General features: G+C 39.6%; 1 protein-coding gene and 1 non-coding gene across 4 annotated transcripts in view; both read right to left on the bottom strand.

Moving 5' to 3' along the window:
* Positions 1-12,973, bottom strand: part of FBN1 (fibrillin 1) — a 264,664-nt gene that overhangs the window by 92,802 nt on the left and 158,889 nt on the right. For all 3 annotated transcript variants that reach the window (XM_015473179.3, XM_059890186.1, NM_174053.2), the window contains 8 exon segments: positions 11,115-11,168; positions 9,422-9,547; positions 6,630-6,755; positions 5,944-6,063; positions 5,614-5,751; positions 4,732-4,782; positions 2,720-2,845; positions 758-985 (listed from right to left, as the gene is read on the bottom strand). In XM_015473179.3, coding sequence (XP_015328665.1) covers positions 758-985; positions 2,720-2,845; positions 4,732-4,782; positions 5,614-5,751; positions 5,944-6,063; positions 6,630-6,755; positions 9,422-9,547; positions 11,115-11,168 — 969 coding nt within the window.
* Positions 975-1,057, bottom strand: MIR10168 (microRNA mir-10168). The gene has a single exon (NR_162199.1). It is a non-coding gene; the product is annotated as a microRNA mir-10168 (primary transcript).

Genomic DNA, 12,973 nt, shown 5'->3' with positions numbered 1-12,973 from the left:
TAGACTCAGACACAACGGGAAAATGACATAAAATTCTACACTGGGAGCTAAAGTTGGGCATCCCTGAATAACTGGAATTTTGAGTATCCAATTATGATTTTTTTCCACATGCTGAAGTAAACACGTTCTTGTATCATGGTGCATAAAATGGCAACTCAATTTTGAAATTAGATTAAATCTGTGACTTCTTTTTTTTTAACATGGGTTTTATGTTTAGCAAAAGAAGATAAAATTTGAAATATCTTAAGTCACTGGAGTGTGTTTGCTACAGGAATGAATTTCAGTGCATTTGGACAAGGAGGCCCTGCCACTGGGTTTCTCACACCATTATCTATACTCAGGTGGACCACAGTGACATGAATACCTCAAATGAACACTGCAAACACATGAGCCACAGGTGACAAGATAAAGGTCATCTCTAGGGCCTCAGCAGATGGCATAAACATTTCCCAAGATTTTTCTTTCATTTATGCTTAGCTTTAGGATAATATCAAAATCTACTATAATACTTAATAGTGACTAGATGGGAGAGGAAAGTGACCACAGGAAGCCCCGAGATGTAGAAAAAGAAATTTCGTAATGGAGTGAATATTTTGCCATATAAAATTCAGAAAGCAAAGAAGGCATCCTGAGATGATGATCCAGGGATGACCATGTTGATGACATTTATTGTAATTCTGCTAGCAGAACTCTGCACTCCTGAAAAGGCATCCTATTGACCGAAAAGAAGAGCAATCAACCACTGACACCACTGTACCTTTGAAAAAACGTTTGCCATTTGTAATTTCTTTTGTGGCGAATCCGGGTCCTCTGGGACAGAGCTCCTCGTACTCAGGTGTGTTTCTCACGGGACACTCCTCACACTCCTCGGTGCCCCAGGCTGCCCCGACTGAGCAGCAGCAGGCGTCCATGCGGTGGCGCCCAGCCACGGGCAGGGTGCACTCCTCGTCCTCGTACCTCAGGAAGCAGGTTTCCAGGCGGATATCTGCCGAGGGAGCAAACAGAGATGGGCTGAGGAGAGAGCTACTCTGTTTCCACTGCCTCAGACTGCCAGCCTGTGTTAGGCCAAGTGGGACACACACAGTAATTTACTATAATCTTATTGACTGAAACTCATTTTTTTTTTCCTCAAAGGCTTTGTGGTGGGTTATCCTGCTTCCTAAAGGCTTGCTGGCAGCTCATATTTCTTTGCATCTCCGAATCCTTTCAATGCTAGGCATTTTCTGATAATTCCCCAGAAGCAGCAGTATTCGGAGAAATCCTGCAATGCTCTTTTGGGAAACGTATTCCTCATTATCCAACCAGGCTAATTACCAATGCATGTACTCTATGATATCTTGACATCACTCTAGCTGAAAGCCAACTGCAGTCTTTATTGTCGGAAAACATCTCAGCTGGCTCCAGCACCCTTTCCTCAGATCCACTTCATTTTTGGAGAGGTAGAATGATGAACTCTGAAATGAGGACTGCCTTCCTTGAGATTAGAGAGGGAAAACAGCAAAGAAGAGCCACTGACTCCTCAAGTATTTCCTTCACCTCAGCATGTGCTTATGTGCACATTCTTCTGTGTACATGTGGGAATGTGGGCTTCCTTTAATGCTAGAAAGCTATGGAAGCCTTCTGTGAAATTCCACATTTCGGTTGTGTCTATTAAGATGGTTAATTTCAAAATGAATCCTAGTCTAAACACTGAAGCATCTTTCAACTTAAGAACCTGGAAAAAGGTTCTCATTAATTGCCGAATCCTCCTAAACAAAGATGCAAAGGCTCAAAATGGGATTAACTGACATCCATAGTTATAAATTCCAGCTTTTATATTCTGCATTGCTTACATTGTAAACCATAAAGTTTCACATTTAAAGGGTGATTAATCCTAATTCATAAAGGAGCTGTATCTTTTAAATGCATGCCACTCTTTCAACCACCTACAGTGGTCTTTCACTAAAGATGCTCTTCAGGATCACACAGTTTCAGATACACAATGTGGCTGAGCATCATTTCCAGAGTCATGCACTCCAAAACCAGTTATCCAAAGGATTTTATTCCTGGGAGTCAGAAGCCATAACAGTAACACCAGAAAAAGCCCAAGACTCCACATGATGACTGCAGGATCTCAAAACTACCACCAAAGAGTCCACAGGTCAGGTTTCTAAAAATCAAAGTTTTGTGTCCAATCTCTTCCACATCATTGTCACTTGGGTTCTAGCAGTTGTCATGGAGAGTCACACCATGGCTGATGGTGACAACAGGCCTCGTTCCCTGAGGTTCACTACTCAGGCTATTACAGTCTTTACTGCTGAAACCCACAGGAGTTTCCTGAAAAGACCTGTCTTTCTGGCTAATGGCAGGCTTGCCTAGCAGGCTAAGGCTACAGTTTCTGATTAAGCAAAAATGTTCTCCTTACTGATCACCTAGAATTCTACATCCATGGCATATGGAGGACAGATTTAAGAGCTCTAGAATAATAATTGTGATGGTAGCAGTTTAATGAATAATCACATATCATTAAAGAACTGTCAGGTTCCCTACTATTTATAAGGAATAAAGAGCTGAGTCAGGAAGGCTATTTGTCAAGGAAACCACTATGAATGCTAATAGAAATGCTGAATTTGGGATGTGTGTGTGTCTGTACTTGAAACTGAATATTCAGGTCTATCTTCTGAGTTCTGAATAATTGTTAAGAAATGTTCATTAGAAAAGTAATGAGCTCAGTATTTACCTAGGCAAATCCTCCCTGTGGCATCCAAAGTCATCCCACTGGGACACTGACATTTAAATGATCCCTTGGAGTTAACACACAAGCCATTCTTGCAGACTCCTGGGAACACTTCACATTCATCTATATCTATGAAGAAAAAAAGAAAGCACGAAGTTAATACATTTGCATAGCACAATTCTACTTTATTCCATTCAGGGAGTCATATTCCCACAACTGAAAAGGCCATTTTGAACTTAGTAAGTAGAAAACTAGTTTGCTTCTAAATAATTCATGTAGAATTTCTAGGATGTTTAAAAAGCCACCAGACAGAGCTCACCCATTAACAAAGATATTATTGCTTCTCTATCAGTCCCAGGGAGTAATTTTTGAGTTGTAAAAACAGGGAGTTTGTGGGAGTTCTTAGAGACAAGTTTGGGTACTATGGACATCTCAGGTAAGGCTCCCAAGTGAAAGAAAGTGAAAGTGTTAGTCATCCAGTCACGTCTGATTTTTTGTGATCCCATGGCTATAGCCTGCTGGGTTCCCTTGTCCATGGGATTTCCCAGGAAAGAATACTGAACTGGGTAGCCATTCCCTTCTCCAGGGGATCTTCCCAACCCAGGCACTGAACCCAGGTCTCCTGCATTGCAGGCAGATTCTTTACCATCTAAGCTATCAGGGAAGCGCTAAGGCTCCCAGAAGCCATTTAATTAGCTTTACTAGACCAGATGGCTGGAATTAAGAAAAGAAACAGAAGTCTGATCTTTCACATTAGCAAAGAAGAAATAGCTTGAAGATAAGCACAGAAAAAATCCACCACTGGGGAATATGTGCAGCCAATCAAAAGAGTCTCCTTTGAGAGGTGCTGAGATGTCCCAAGAAAGTGTGTAGCTTTCTAGTTCTAACTCAGCAATGGTCTCGAGCTATCCTGTCAAAGCCTTGGTGGTTCCAGCTTGGGTTGGAGAGAGCTGGAAGATGCTCACGGTCATTCGTTCATCATTCACTGCATCTGTCTCAAACATATTAGCCCTTCCCAGTTTGCTGAAGGGAGAGCATTGTGTTCTCTGCACTGTTTTTGGAAAAATACTCACCATCAAGTTAACCCAAAGAAAGGCACTTACTTACTTGCTAATGCCAAAAAGGGGTAGCATTAGTCAAGAAACTCACACACACTGTGTCTCTATTTAGAAGAAATAACTTTCCAAGCCAGGGATGTTGAAAAAAAAAATTCTAAATCTTTCCGTATAAGAGAAATAAATGGGGAGGGGGAAATGTACCTTTTTGGGGCTGTTTTGCTCTGGGTCCACTTGTATACCAAAATATGCTGCTGAGGTCAGATAAGTTATTAACAGTGGGTCTGGACCAGAGAGAGGCCAAAGGATTCAGTCATCATTTGGAAAGCAAGCTCTTGGGTGGGGGTTGTAGTGTTCCTCTTTATTTTAGCAGGGAAAAAAAGTTCATTTCATTCCACATATGGGACTAATTGCTGTTTTTAAAATTTTTCAGCTGCTGTGTCATGTCAGGTTGTGTTAGTCACCCTGACCTATGTCTGTCTACCCGGGACTCCATGAGAAAAGAAAAATCACAGGAAAGTAGAAAGAATCCATGTAGACTCTCAAAAATGAGGCAATAGAGGTGTGTCTTTCTCATCATACATAACCATGAAACAAACAACAACAAAAGGATCCAGGAGAAAATCAAGAGAAATGCAAGATTTGCAGCCTTATCACAAACTTCCTTTTTTTTTTTCTTCCCCATAGATAACACTTTGAAATTGTAGTCACTCAAAACTACGGTCAGCCTAAATCATTTTCAAGACGCTCTGCCCTTTGGCCATAGAGCTCTGACGCTGGCAAGAGCACACACTTGTGAAATTCATGTCTGTTACAGGTTCGGCAGTTCTCATTATTTTTTTTCCCCTGCTACATATTTCTCACTGGGAAGTTACATGACAGCTTTATGCAGTCCAAGTTAATACAAGCATTCTTCTTCATGCATGCAGAAATTTATGATTTATAAATAATCATAAATACCTTCACACTGTGTTCCTTTAATTCTTGAATAGCCTTTCCCACATATGGGATCTGTATCAAAAAAACAAACAAAAAGCAAAAAAACAAATCTGAGATAACAATATCCAGACTTTATGACACAATATTAGAAACATGACAGAGGCCCTTTAACATGGAATTGATTTTATTGCTATGAATAATTCTGAGGCAACGAAGTGTCACTGAGATTGTATAGGTGAGGGAGAAGAATGAAATGTCTCCTTGAATAAAGCTCAGTCCATCTGTGAGATTCTGAAAGGCTCAAAGATACCCTAAAGATCTCACTATGGTGATGCCTAAGAAGCAAACTGATTTGATTTCTGTCTTGCTGTGACCCCTAAAACATGAATCATACTATAGCATTACTGTAACATAAATGTGGAAAACAAAGTCTAGAACGGGCAGGTCTCAAGCCCTGCAGCAGTCACACTATTATCAGTTCACACATTTATATATCCAAACACTGAATCAACAGAATCATTAGCAAGGCTCTCAAACCTCAGTTTTGCAATAACTTTAGTCGTGAACTCTGGTTCCTTTATATCAATATTTTTGGGGGAAGAAAACCTGTGCCTGTAAAAAACTCAGGACCCTTAATCATGAAGTTCCTAAGATAGCCAATAAGAATTGCTGATCTGGGAAAGCCACACCAGATAACTTACATTACAGTGTGGTGACAGAAAAGAATGAATTAACCAAATCACATACAATCATTGCCCTTGACACTTAATTTCCTACACAGCTACATGTTTCCTTGAGGTCATCAGAACAAAATCTTCTATAATTCCCACGTGAACTTAAATGAACAAAGGTCCAAGTAAAATGCCCAGTGAGCAGAGGAGCCACGGCACCCCCTTCTCTTACCGACTTGGCATGGGGTGCATGGGCTCCCCCAGGCAGCACCAAGGGATGAACAGCACTGGGACTTCAATGTGGCTCCATTGATGTTGATCTCACACCGCCCATCGATGACAGTCTGCCAACAAGTGCCCTTAATGGTTTCTGTAGGGGCAGGGGGTGATGATATTTAATAGACAATTAACAGAATCTATCTCAAAAATTCAAACATGTACATTGGGATAATGATAGTTTAAAATTTTGTTTTTCCATACTGAAACCCTTCTGCAATAAAAGTGGACATTAAATACAGCAGCACTGATAAAACAGGAAAATCATTCTTGGAAAGATAAATACCTATGCAGATGGTTTTTGTTGGATCCAAAGTACTTTCAGAAGAACATTCACAAATGAAAGAGCCCGGACTGTTCTTGCAGACTCCATTAATGCAAGGACTTGATTCACATTCATCGATGTCTGAAACAAAAATAGGTCTACATTACTGCTAAAAACTAGTCTTGGGCACGAATGAATCTTTAAACTTTGGTCTCAACTGCTACCACATATTCTTCATTAGATAATAAAGCTGGTCTAGATAGATTTTTTTCCCTAGACTAGATGGAATGCCAAAAATAATAACTGAGCACATCTCTATGTTCAGCACATGGCTGAATCTTTTTAATTCAGAAAATCTGGAGCAAATGTAAGCGTGATTTCTGAATTATTTACTCAAATAGCATATATCTAATATTTTCTTAATCTATTAAATATTGGTAAATAAAATACCAAATGCAGGAAAATACAAAATGGATACTCTTAAATAGCATTTGAATGTGAAATAAATGGTGATTGAAAGGCCAATTGCAGATAAGTATTATCAGCAGCTTATAAAGTGTATACAAGTGTCATTCAGGATCACAGAACCTCAACTACGCGACACAACTGTCTAAAATAAGAAGTGGCTTTAATTTATCTTTGTGCTTTTCCAGTGGATCTCCAAAAGGCAACAAAGTCCATGGTATAAGAACAAAAACTAGTCCTACCTTCACAGGTTTTCAGTTCAGGTTTGTATATAAATCCCTTGGGGCAGGTACAGACAAAACTTCCAGGAGTATTTCTACATTGTCCATTGTCACAAAGCAGACTATTCAATACACATTCATTAATATCTGGAAAATAAAGAAAACATAAACTTTTAAAAGATCTTATCCTTCGCATGCAATTTCTTTGCTTTTTTTAAGTTACGTTTTTAAGGTCATAATGATATGATTGATTCAAGGAAGGAGCAAAACTCCTATACCATTGGTTTTTGCCAAAATTACCTAGTTTTAAAAAATAGGTGACTGATCTGATTATTTTTACTAGGTATCTACAAAGTCTAAAATCACCAGACCATTTGATTCACTTCTTTGGCAGGAAAAATAACTTAGATTTGCTGAAAATCATTATTTATTGGGTTGGACAAAATGTTTGTTTGGTGTTTTTCTATTTCTTTGCCATAAGATGGTACAGGAAAACCCGAATGAACTTTTTGGCCAACCCAATATATAATTGCTTCATTGTGCCAAAGTTAAAAGGACTAATCCCACTGTTTTAAAGAATTGACTAAATATTTAGAAAGTATGGTCCATCTTTAATAAGTATGAGTTCCAGGATGGGTGTTTCTTCTTCAGAATAATTTAAGTGGTCTCCAGTTATGTTTATAAAGTATGAAGCAAGCTGTAGACTTTATAATTGCCATGAAGAATGCAAACTAGAGATTCAGAGAGCTGAGTAATAGGCCTGTGTGATACAAAATCAAACTTCTGCTATGTATTACTTAGATAATTGAGGAAGTGTGGAACTTAAACAGTCTGCTATACCACACTGAGCTAAACTACATCATACAGCCCACAAAGCAGGCCACACATTCACAAGGAACTTTTTACACACCGAGTGATTCTGCTTAGATTATCATCTGACAAGCTAGTGGTCCTTACATGAAGTATACACAAATTCGGTACTAGAGAGCTGCATGGGTTCACATCAGTAAACAGACTTCAATCAGCAACTTACAGTGATCCCTTGGTATCTGCAGGGGATTGGTTCCAGGAACCCCATCCCTGCCATCCAGGTTACCAAAATCTGTGGATGTTCAAGTCCCTTATATAAAATGGTATAGTACTGGCGTATAACCTATGCACATCCTCCTCTGTACTTTAAATCATCTCTAGATTACTTATAATACCGAATACAACATACATGCTATGTAAATAGTTGCTGGTATATGGAAAATTCAAGTTTTGCTTTTGGGAACTTTCGGGAATTTTTTTTCAAGTATCTTTGATCTGAGGTTGGTTAGATATGCAAATACAAAACTCACAGATGTAGAGGGCTGTGTTTATAAAGTACTTAAAATATGGGAAAATCAAGCAGAAAGTGATGTTATTGTCCGGGCAAATAGCATGCTGAGAATTCTGTCAAAATTGTATAACAAATGCTAACACTTCCCCAAAGGGTCAATATTGCAATTCTCAACTGATAATGTCAGAAGAATATGGAACTTTAAGGACCTGAGGATTAAGAAATAAAAGAGCCAATCCCTGGAATTTTCTGGAAAATGGCTGGAGTGGATCTTTGATTTCTAACTTCATACTTCTGAACACAACCTGAAATATGAACATGCATGCTCAGTCAAGTCCAACTGTTTGTGACCCCATGGATTGTAGCTCGCCAGGCTCCTCTGTCCATGGAATTTTTTAGGCAAGAATCCTGGAGTGGGTTGTCATTTCCTCTTCCAGGGGGTCTTCCCGATCCAGGGATTGAACCCATGTCTCCTGCACTGCAGGAGAATTCTTTACCACTGAGCCACCAGGGAAGTCCTGAAACATGAACATCCTTCTGATGATAATGGGACCGCCTTTGGAATAGACACTAGAACTCTGAAAGAAGAATCCCTTCTGCATCCCAGATTCTCTGTTTGCTTCGCATGGGGTGATTTCAGGATAAAGTTAAAACATCTCTGTGTCTTTCTGGCATGTCCAAATAAACAATGATTTTTCAAGTCTGCCAATGTAGAGAGGCTCTTATAGAAAAATGAAATCGTAAAACTTTTGAGATGAGTCTAGTTTGAAAGTACTATGTGTACTCAAATAACAACTATACTCTCCCAAAAAAAGGGCCCTAAAATTAAGGGTATGAGAGAGAAAGAAATCATTTCTCAAAATTCAGTATATATCATAAATGTAGACTTTTCCTTCTGAAAGGCCAGGTTTGGGCCAGCAATAAAAGTTAGGGAGACAAAAAGAAACCCACTAGTCAAAATAAGAGGGTGTTGTGGTAAGTCAGTGTCTCCCCTGATCTGCTTCAATCCTCCATTTTCTTAGGTACTTATTTAGCCTGAAATATGCAGGGAAAGCTGATTTGAACGGGGGCAGAGAAGATGCTCTGATTTGTTGTTAGTTCTTCTTATGTGAGTGCAAATGCCACACATTAAGAAGGAAAGCAGATAAAAATACTTAAAGTAAGATTTCTGCTTCTTTGATAATAAGTGCTATGTCTACTTTGCCCACAACAACAATTGGTAGCAGCCTTAACAACAAAGGCATCCAGTTGGGTAGCACTCAGCTTCAACCTGCACAGTTAGAGAACTGTACCCTGTATGAGAGGGATGGTTGCCATGGTCCACCCTTGATGTGGTTAAACAAAAGATATAAGCCGTCAGGATGCAGCTATGCTGATACCCCTAGTATAGAGCATCCATCTGTCAAGTCCTTAAGGTACCCAAGCAGTTTGCTCAAGCAACAAAAGAATGCATGATGCATGAAACGTCTTAGAAAACAGTGAAGCTTCTTACCAACACAGTTTTTCCCAGTTGAATCCACTTCATATCCTGAGTTGCATATACATTTGTAGGTCCCACGGAGATTTTCACAAATTCCATTTGGGCAAATATCAGGATCTAATGCACATTCATTTATATCTGGACCACAAAAAAAAGCTCATAAGCATTAACATGCTAAAGTAAATATCAAACGGACTGTCAAAAAATTACAATAAATGTAAAGATATCAGGACCTTGTGAAAATAAAAAAAGCTTATCCTTTATAAGAAACTTGATCCCTTTTTTCTTACTGCAAGATACTCTGAATCAAGTCTTCCCTCCATCAGTCCCTGAGAGGAAACTAGCATCTGAGCTAGAACTACAAGGTTACCAACCCTTAATCAAAAGGAGAACCCTTGGACTTTCTCTTGTCCAAACACCGAGATGGGAAAGTAGATCAAATACAGAGTCCAAGTTCCTATAAGTGGTCTCCCTGCCATCAGCTTGTCCCTCTTCAATCTACCTTCTATATTGCCACGAGACAGCCTAAAAACAAAGTGATTGTGTCATTCTCAAGGTTCAGACTTTTGTAGGTTCAATAATATCCTCATGATTAAATTAAAATATGAATGCTATTTAGTTGCTTTAAATCCTTTACTCTGCCATGACCAATACATAATGCCCTCTTTACTCTGTGTTGGGAATGTCTGGAGCAAGCCTAATCACTGGTTCAAAATGTGCATAATCATCACCTGCTCTGGAAACACCTTTGCTGCTCTGGCCAGATGAGGATGAGCACCTTCTTCTGGGTGCTCCCAGACCAAGGAGAGCCCTCATAGTCAAGGGTGATGCAAAGTGACCATCAGTGAGTGGCTACTCTCAAGTCTTGTTCCCTGACTTTTCTATAAATCAAGATTGACCTTTTTTCTTTCCCAGATTCCTATCAGAATTTATTTATTCCCTACTAATTCTTTCATTATACAGTTCCTTACTTCTCTTTTCTCCTCCAAATATCTACCCCACCCCAACCCTATGTCATCCATACACACTGATGAAACCAACCAAGAGAATGAACTGACAGTCAATTCAGCCATAATTCTCTTGAATCAAATCATTTAGTTTTATATTAATAAAGTAATCTCTTCCTCTTTCTTATCTGTGTTTACACTTGTTCCAATTCTCCCTTTTAATTTCTTTCATGGCACCAGTATTTCTCTGGTTCTAACTCCTACACTTAAACATTTCATTTTCTTTCAGCTAACTGCTATCACTGCCTGCTACGAAATACAAGATGGATCCCTATTGCCATCTGTTAATGACTGGCCCCTTGTTAGTTAAGAAAATGTTCAAAATGTGCAGGGGTTCACCTGAACTTGTAACCCTGAATTGTGCTTGACAGCAGTAGACCCAAAGGAGGGCCAGGCTGCCCCTTCTCATAAATGAGCTACCACAGCCACTGTATCTCGCTCACATCGACCACCCTGGGAGAGGACCCGATACTTCAGTATGAAGTCCCACACCCACACCCAGCAACCCTAGGACCCACTGAGCCACTGTTCTATTCTGCCACTGGGGGCTTCCAAGTGTCCCAGGTAGATCACACAGTGAGAGTCAGAGAAGGGGTTCAGATCAGACTGGTGTAAAGGGACCAACTGGAAACCCACAGGAAGGCCCAGGGCTGCCTCTGCACATGCTTAAGGTAGTAAATTTCAAAACAAGTCCTTACCGCTGCCTGCTGACGTTATTCCTGGCCCACTGCTGCAGAGCGCCTGATACTCCGCTGCAATAAATTAACAGATAGTAAATGATTCCCTTGTTTGCAGAACAGGTCGATCCTGCCCTTGGCTTTGCACACATCATTTCCTCCAAAGAGAGTGGAACTGAAATAAAGTGGTAACAGAAAAGGAGGCATCCCCCCAGGGGGAGTCACACCAGGGCTCCCATTTAAAGGCTCCGCAATCACCATGGAAAACGACTTGTAAGGATAGACGCAAGTTCCAGCAATTCCTCGTGCAAAGCGCTTTAGGAAAAGGTGTTTTTCCTATGACTTGATTTTGTTCACCAGGGAACACTTTACACTTACAGTGAAATGTGCCTGTTAAAATGTGGTTTCTTAACTGTTAATAAAACTCTCTCCCACCATCTTGGGAATACATTTTTTTCTGCGTTCGAGCTTTTTTTTCAGAACAAGTTCTTAACATTTTCTCATTTCTCTGCAAATTCTCTAGCCTTCCCTCACAAGAATACGAGGGTGTGTACACCTGCATGTATGTGTATTTTTAGAGTTAATATTCATCAGGATGCCAGACTCATTCTATATATTAAATCCATAGGGTAAGTATTGCAAAACGTTAAAACTGGATCTTATTGAGGAAATGGCAGTATATAGAATATGTTCCCAAATTTGTGATGGAATCAGATTTCTATTTCTTAAAATCCATACAGTGTTTTAGACACAATTCCAACAATATTTAGATGAACCTAAGAGTGAATGATGGAAATGAAGAACTAATAGGAGATCACACTTAATCCCAGGAAAAGAAACTAATTTTCCCATAGTTGCCTATGGATTCAGGCAACTAGAGTTTCATAGTCAAATGCAGATCCTTTGTGCTTAAGCAATAGGAGAATTAAAAATTAGGGATGGACCTTTTTAACAGAAGCCACTTGCACCTTGGTGCTAAAGCAAACACACCTATAATTCCATGTGACAGAAAATTGCATTCCTGATCATAGGGGATGCAAAGAAGTTACACATATCCAAAAAAAAAAAAAAATGACTGTTAACCCTTCAGAGCCTCTGTCTTCCAGCAAACATAAATTTGAGAAAAGCGGTAAAACCCCTTACTTTTTAAAATCATCTTAAAAGGGGCCAAAAAGGGAACCAATGGGAAGGTGGCTGCCACTGTGTTTGAAAGCCAGAGACTGGTGGCAAAAAGAAATACATCCTCTTTATTTTCCCACTTCAGCAATTAATTAAAGCACTGGTGAAATAGCGTAAGTAGTGAAACAGGGAAAAAACAACATCATGCCAGTTTTGCAAAAAGCAGTTTTATAATTAGCACTATATTAGTTGATGCTTGGCCTAAGTGGAAGCAAATTGTGGTCGTTATTCTTTTCCATTTGGGCAGGAGCTGGTACTGTAGTGAATTCAGATCAGCATGGGTTTGAACGCTGATGACAATGCTTATTGCTGAGGGTCTCGGGAACAGGCCCTTTCCCCTCTTCTAGTTTCCTCTTCTATAAAGTGTAGAAAAGGATACCCAACTCACAGGGTAGTTCTATAGATTTACTGAGAGAACATGTAAAGTGCTCAGCACAACTCAAGCACTTAATACATGGTAGGTGTTCCTGAGTTAACTTAGTGTCGTGCCCCAGAGACAGTAGAATAAGGGCAGAAGAGAAATTCCTAATCATCACTTTTCTGACTGATTGCTACAAGGAGTAAATGCTCAGCAGTCAGGGAGATGTATCTTCATATATAGTTTATTTGACTTCCAGAGCACAAAGATGAGCTTTGCACTTTAAATGGTTAGTGTTTCATTAAAGTGTCTAAACACATTTTTTTCGGATACTTTCAGTACC

The sequence above is a fragment of the Bos taurus genome, chromosome 10 (assembly GCF_002263795.3).
Source record: "Bos taurus isolate L1 Dominette 01449 registration number 42190680 breed Hereford chromosome 10, ARS-UCD2.0, whole genome shotgun sequence".
In the NCBI taxonomy this organism is placed as follows: Eukaryota; Metazoa; Chordata; class Mammalia; order Artiodactyla; family Bovidae; genus Bos; species Bos taurus.
Note: the sequence above shows the minus strand (reverse complement) of the source record. Positions and strands in the feature narration are given on the sequence as shown.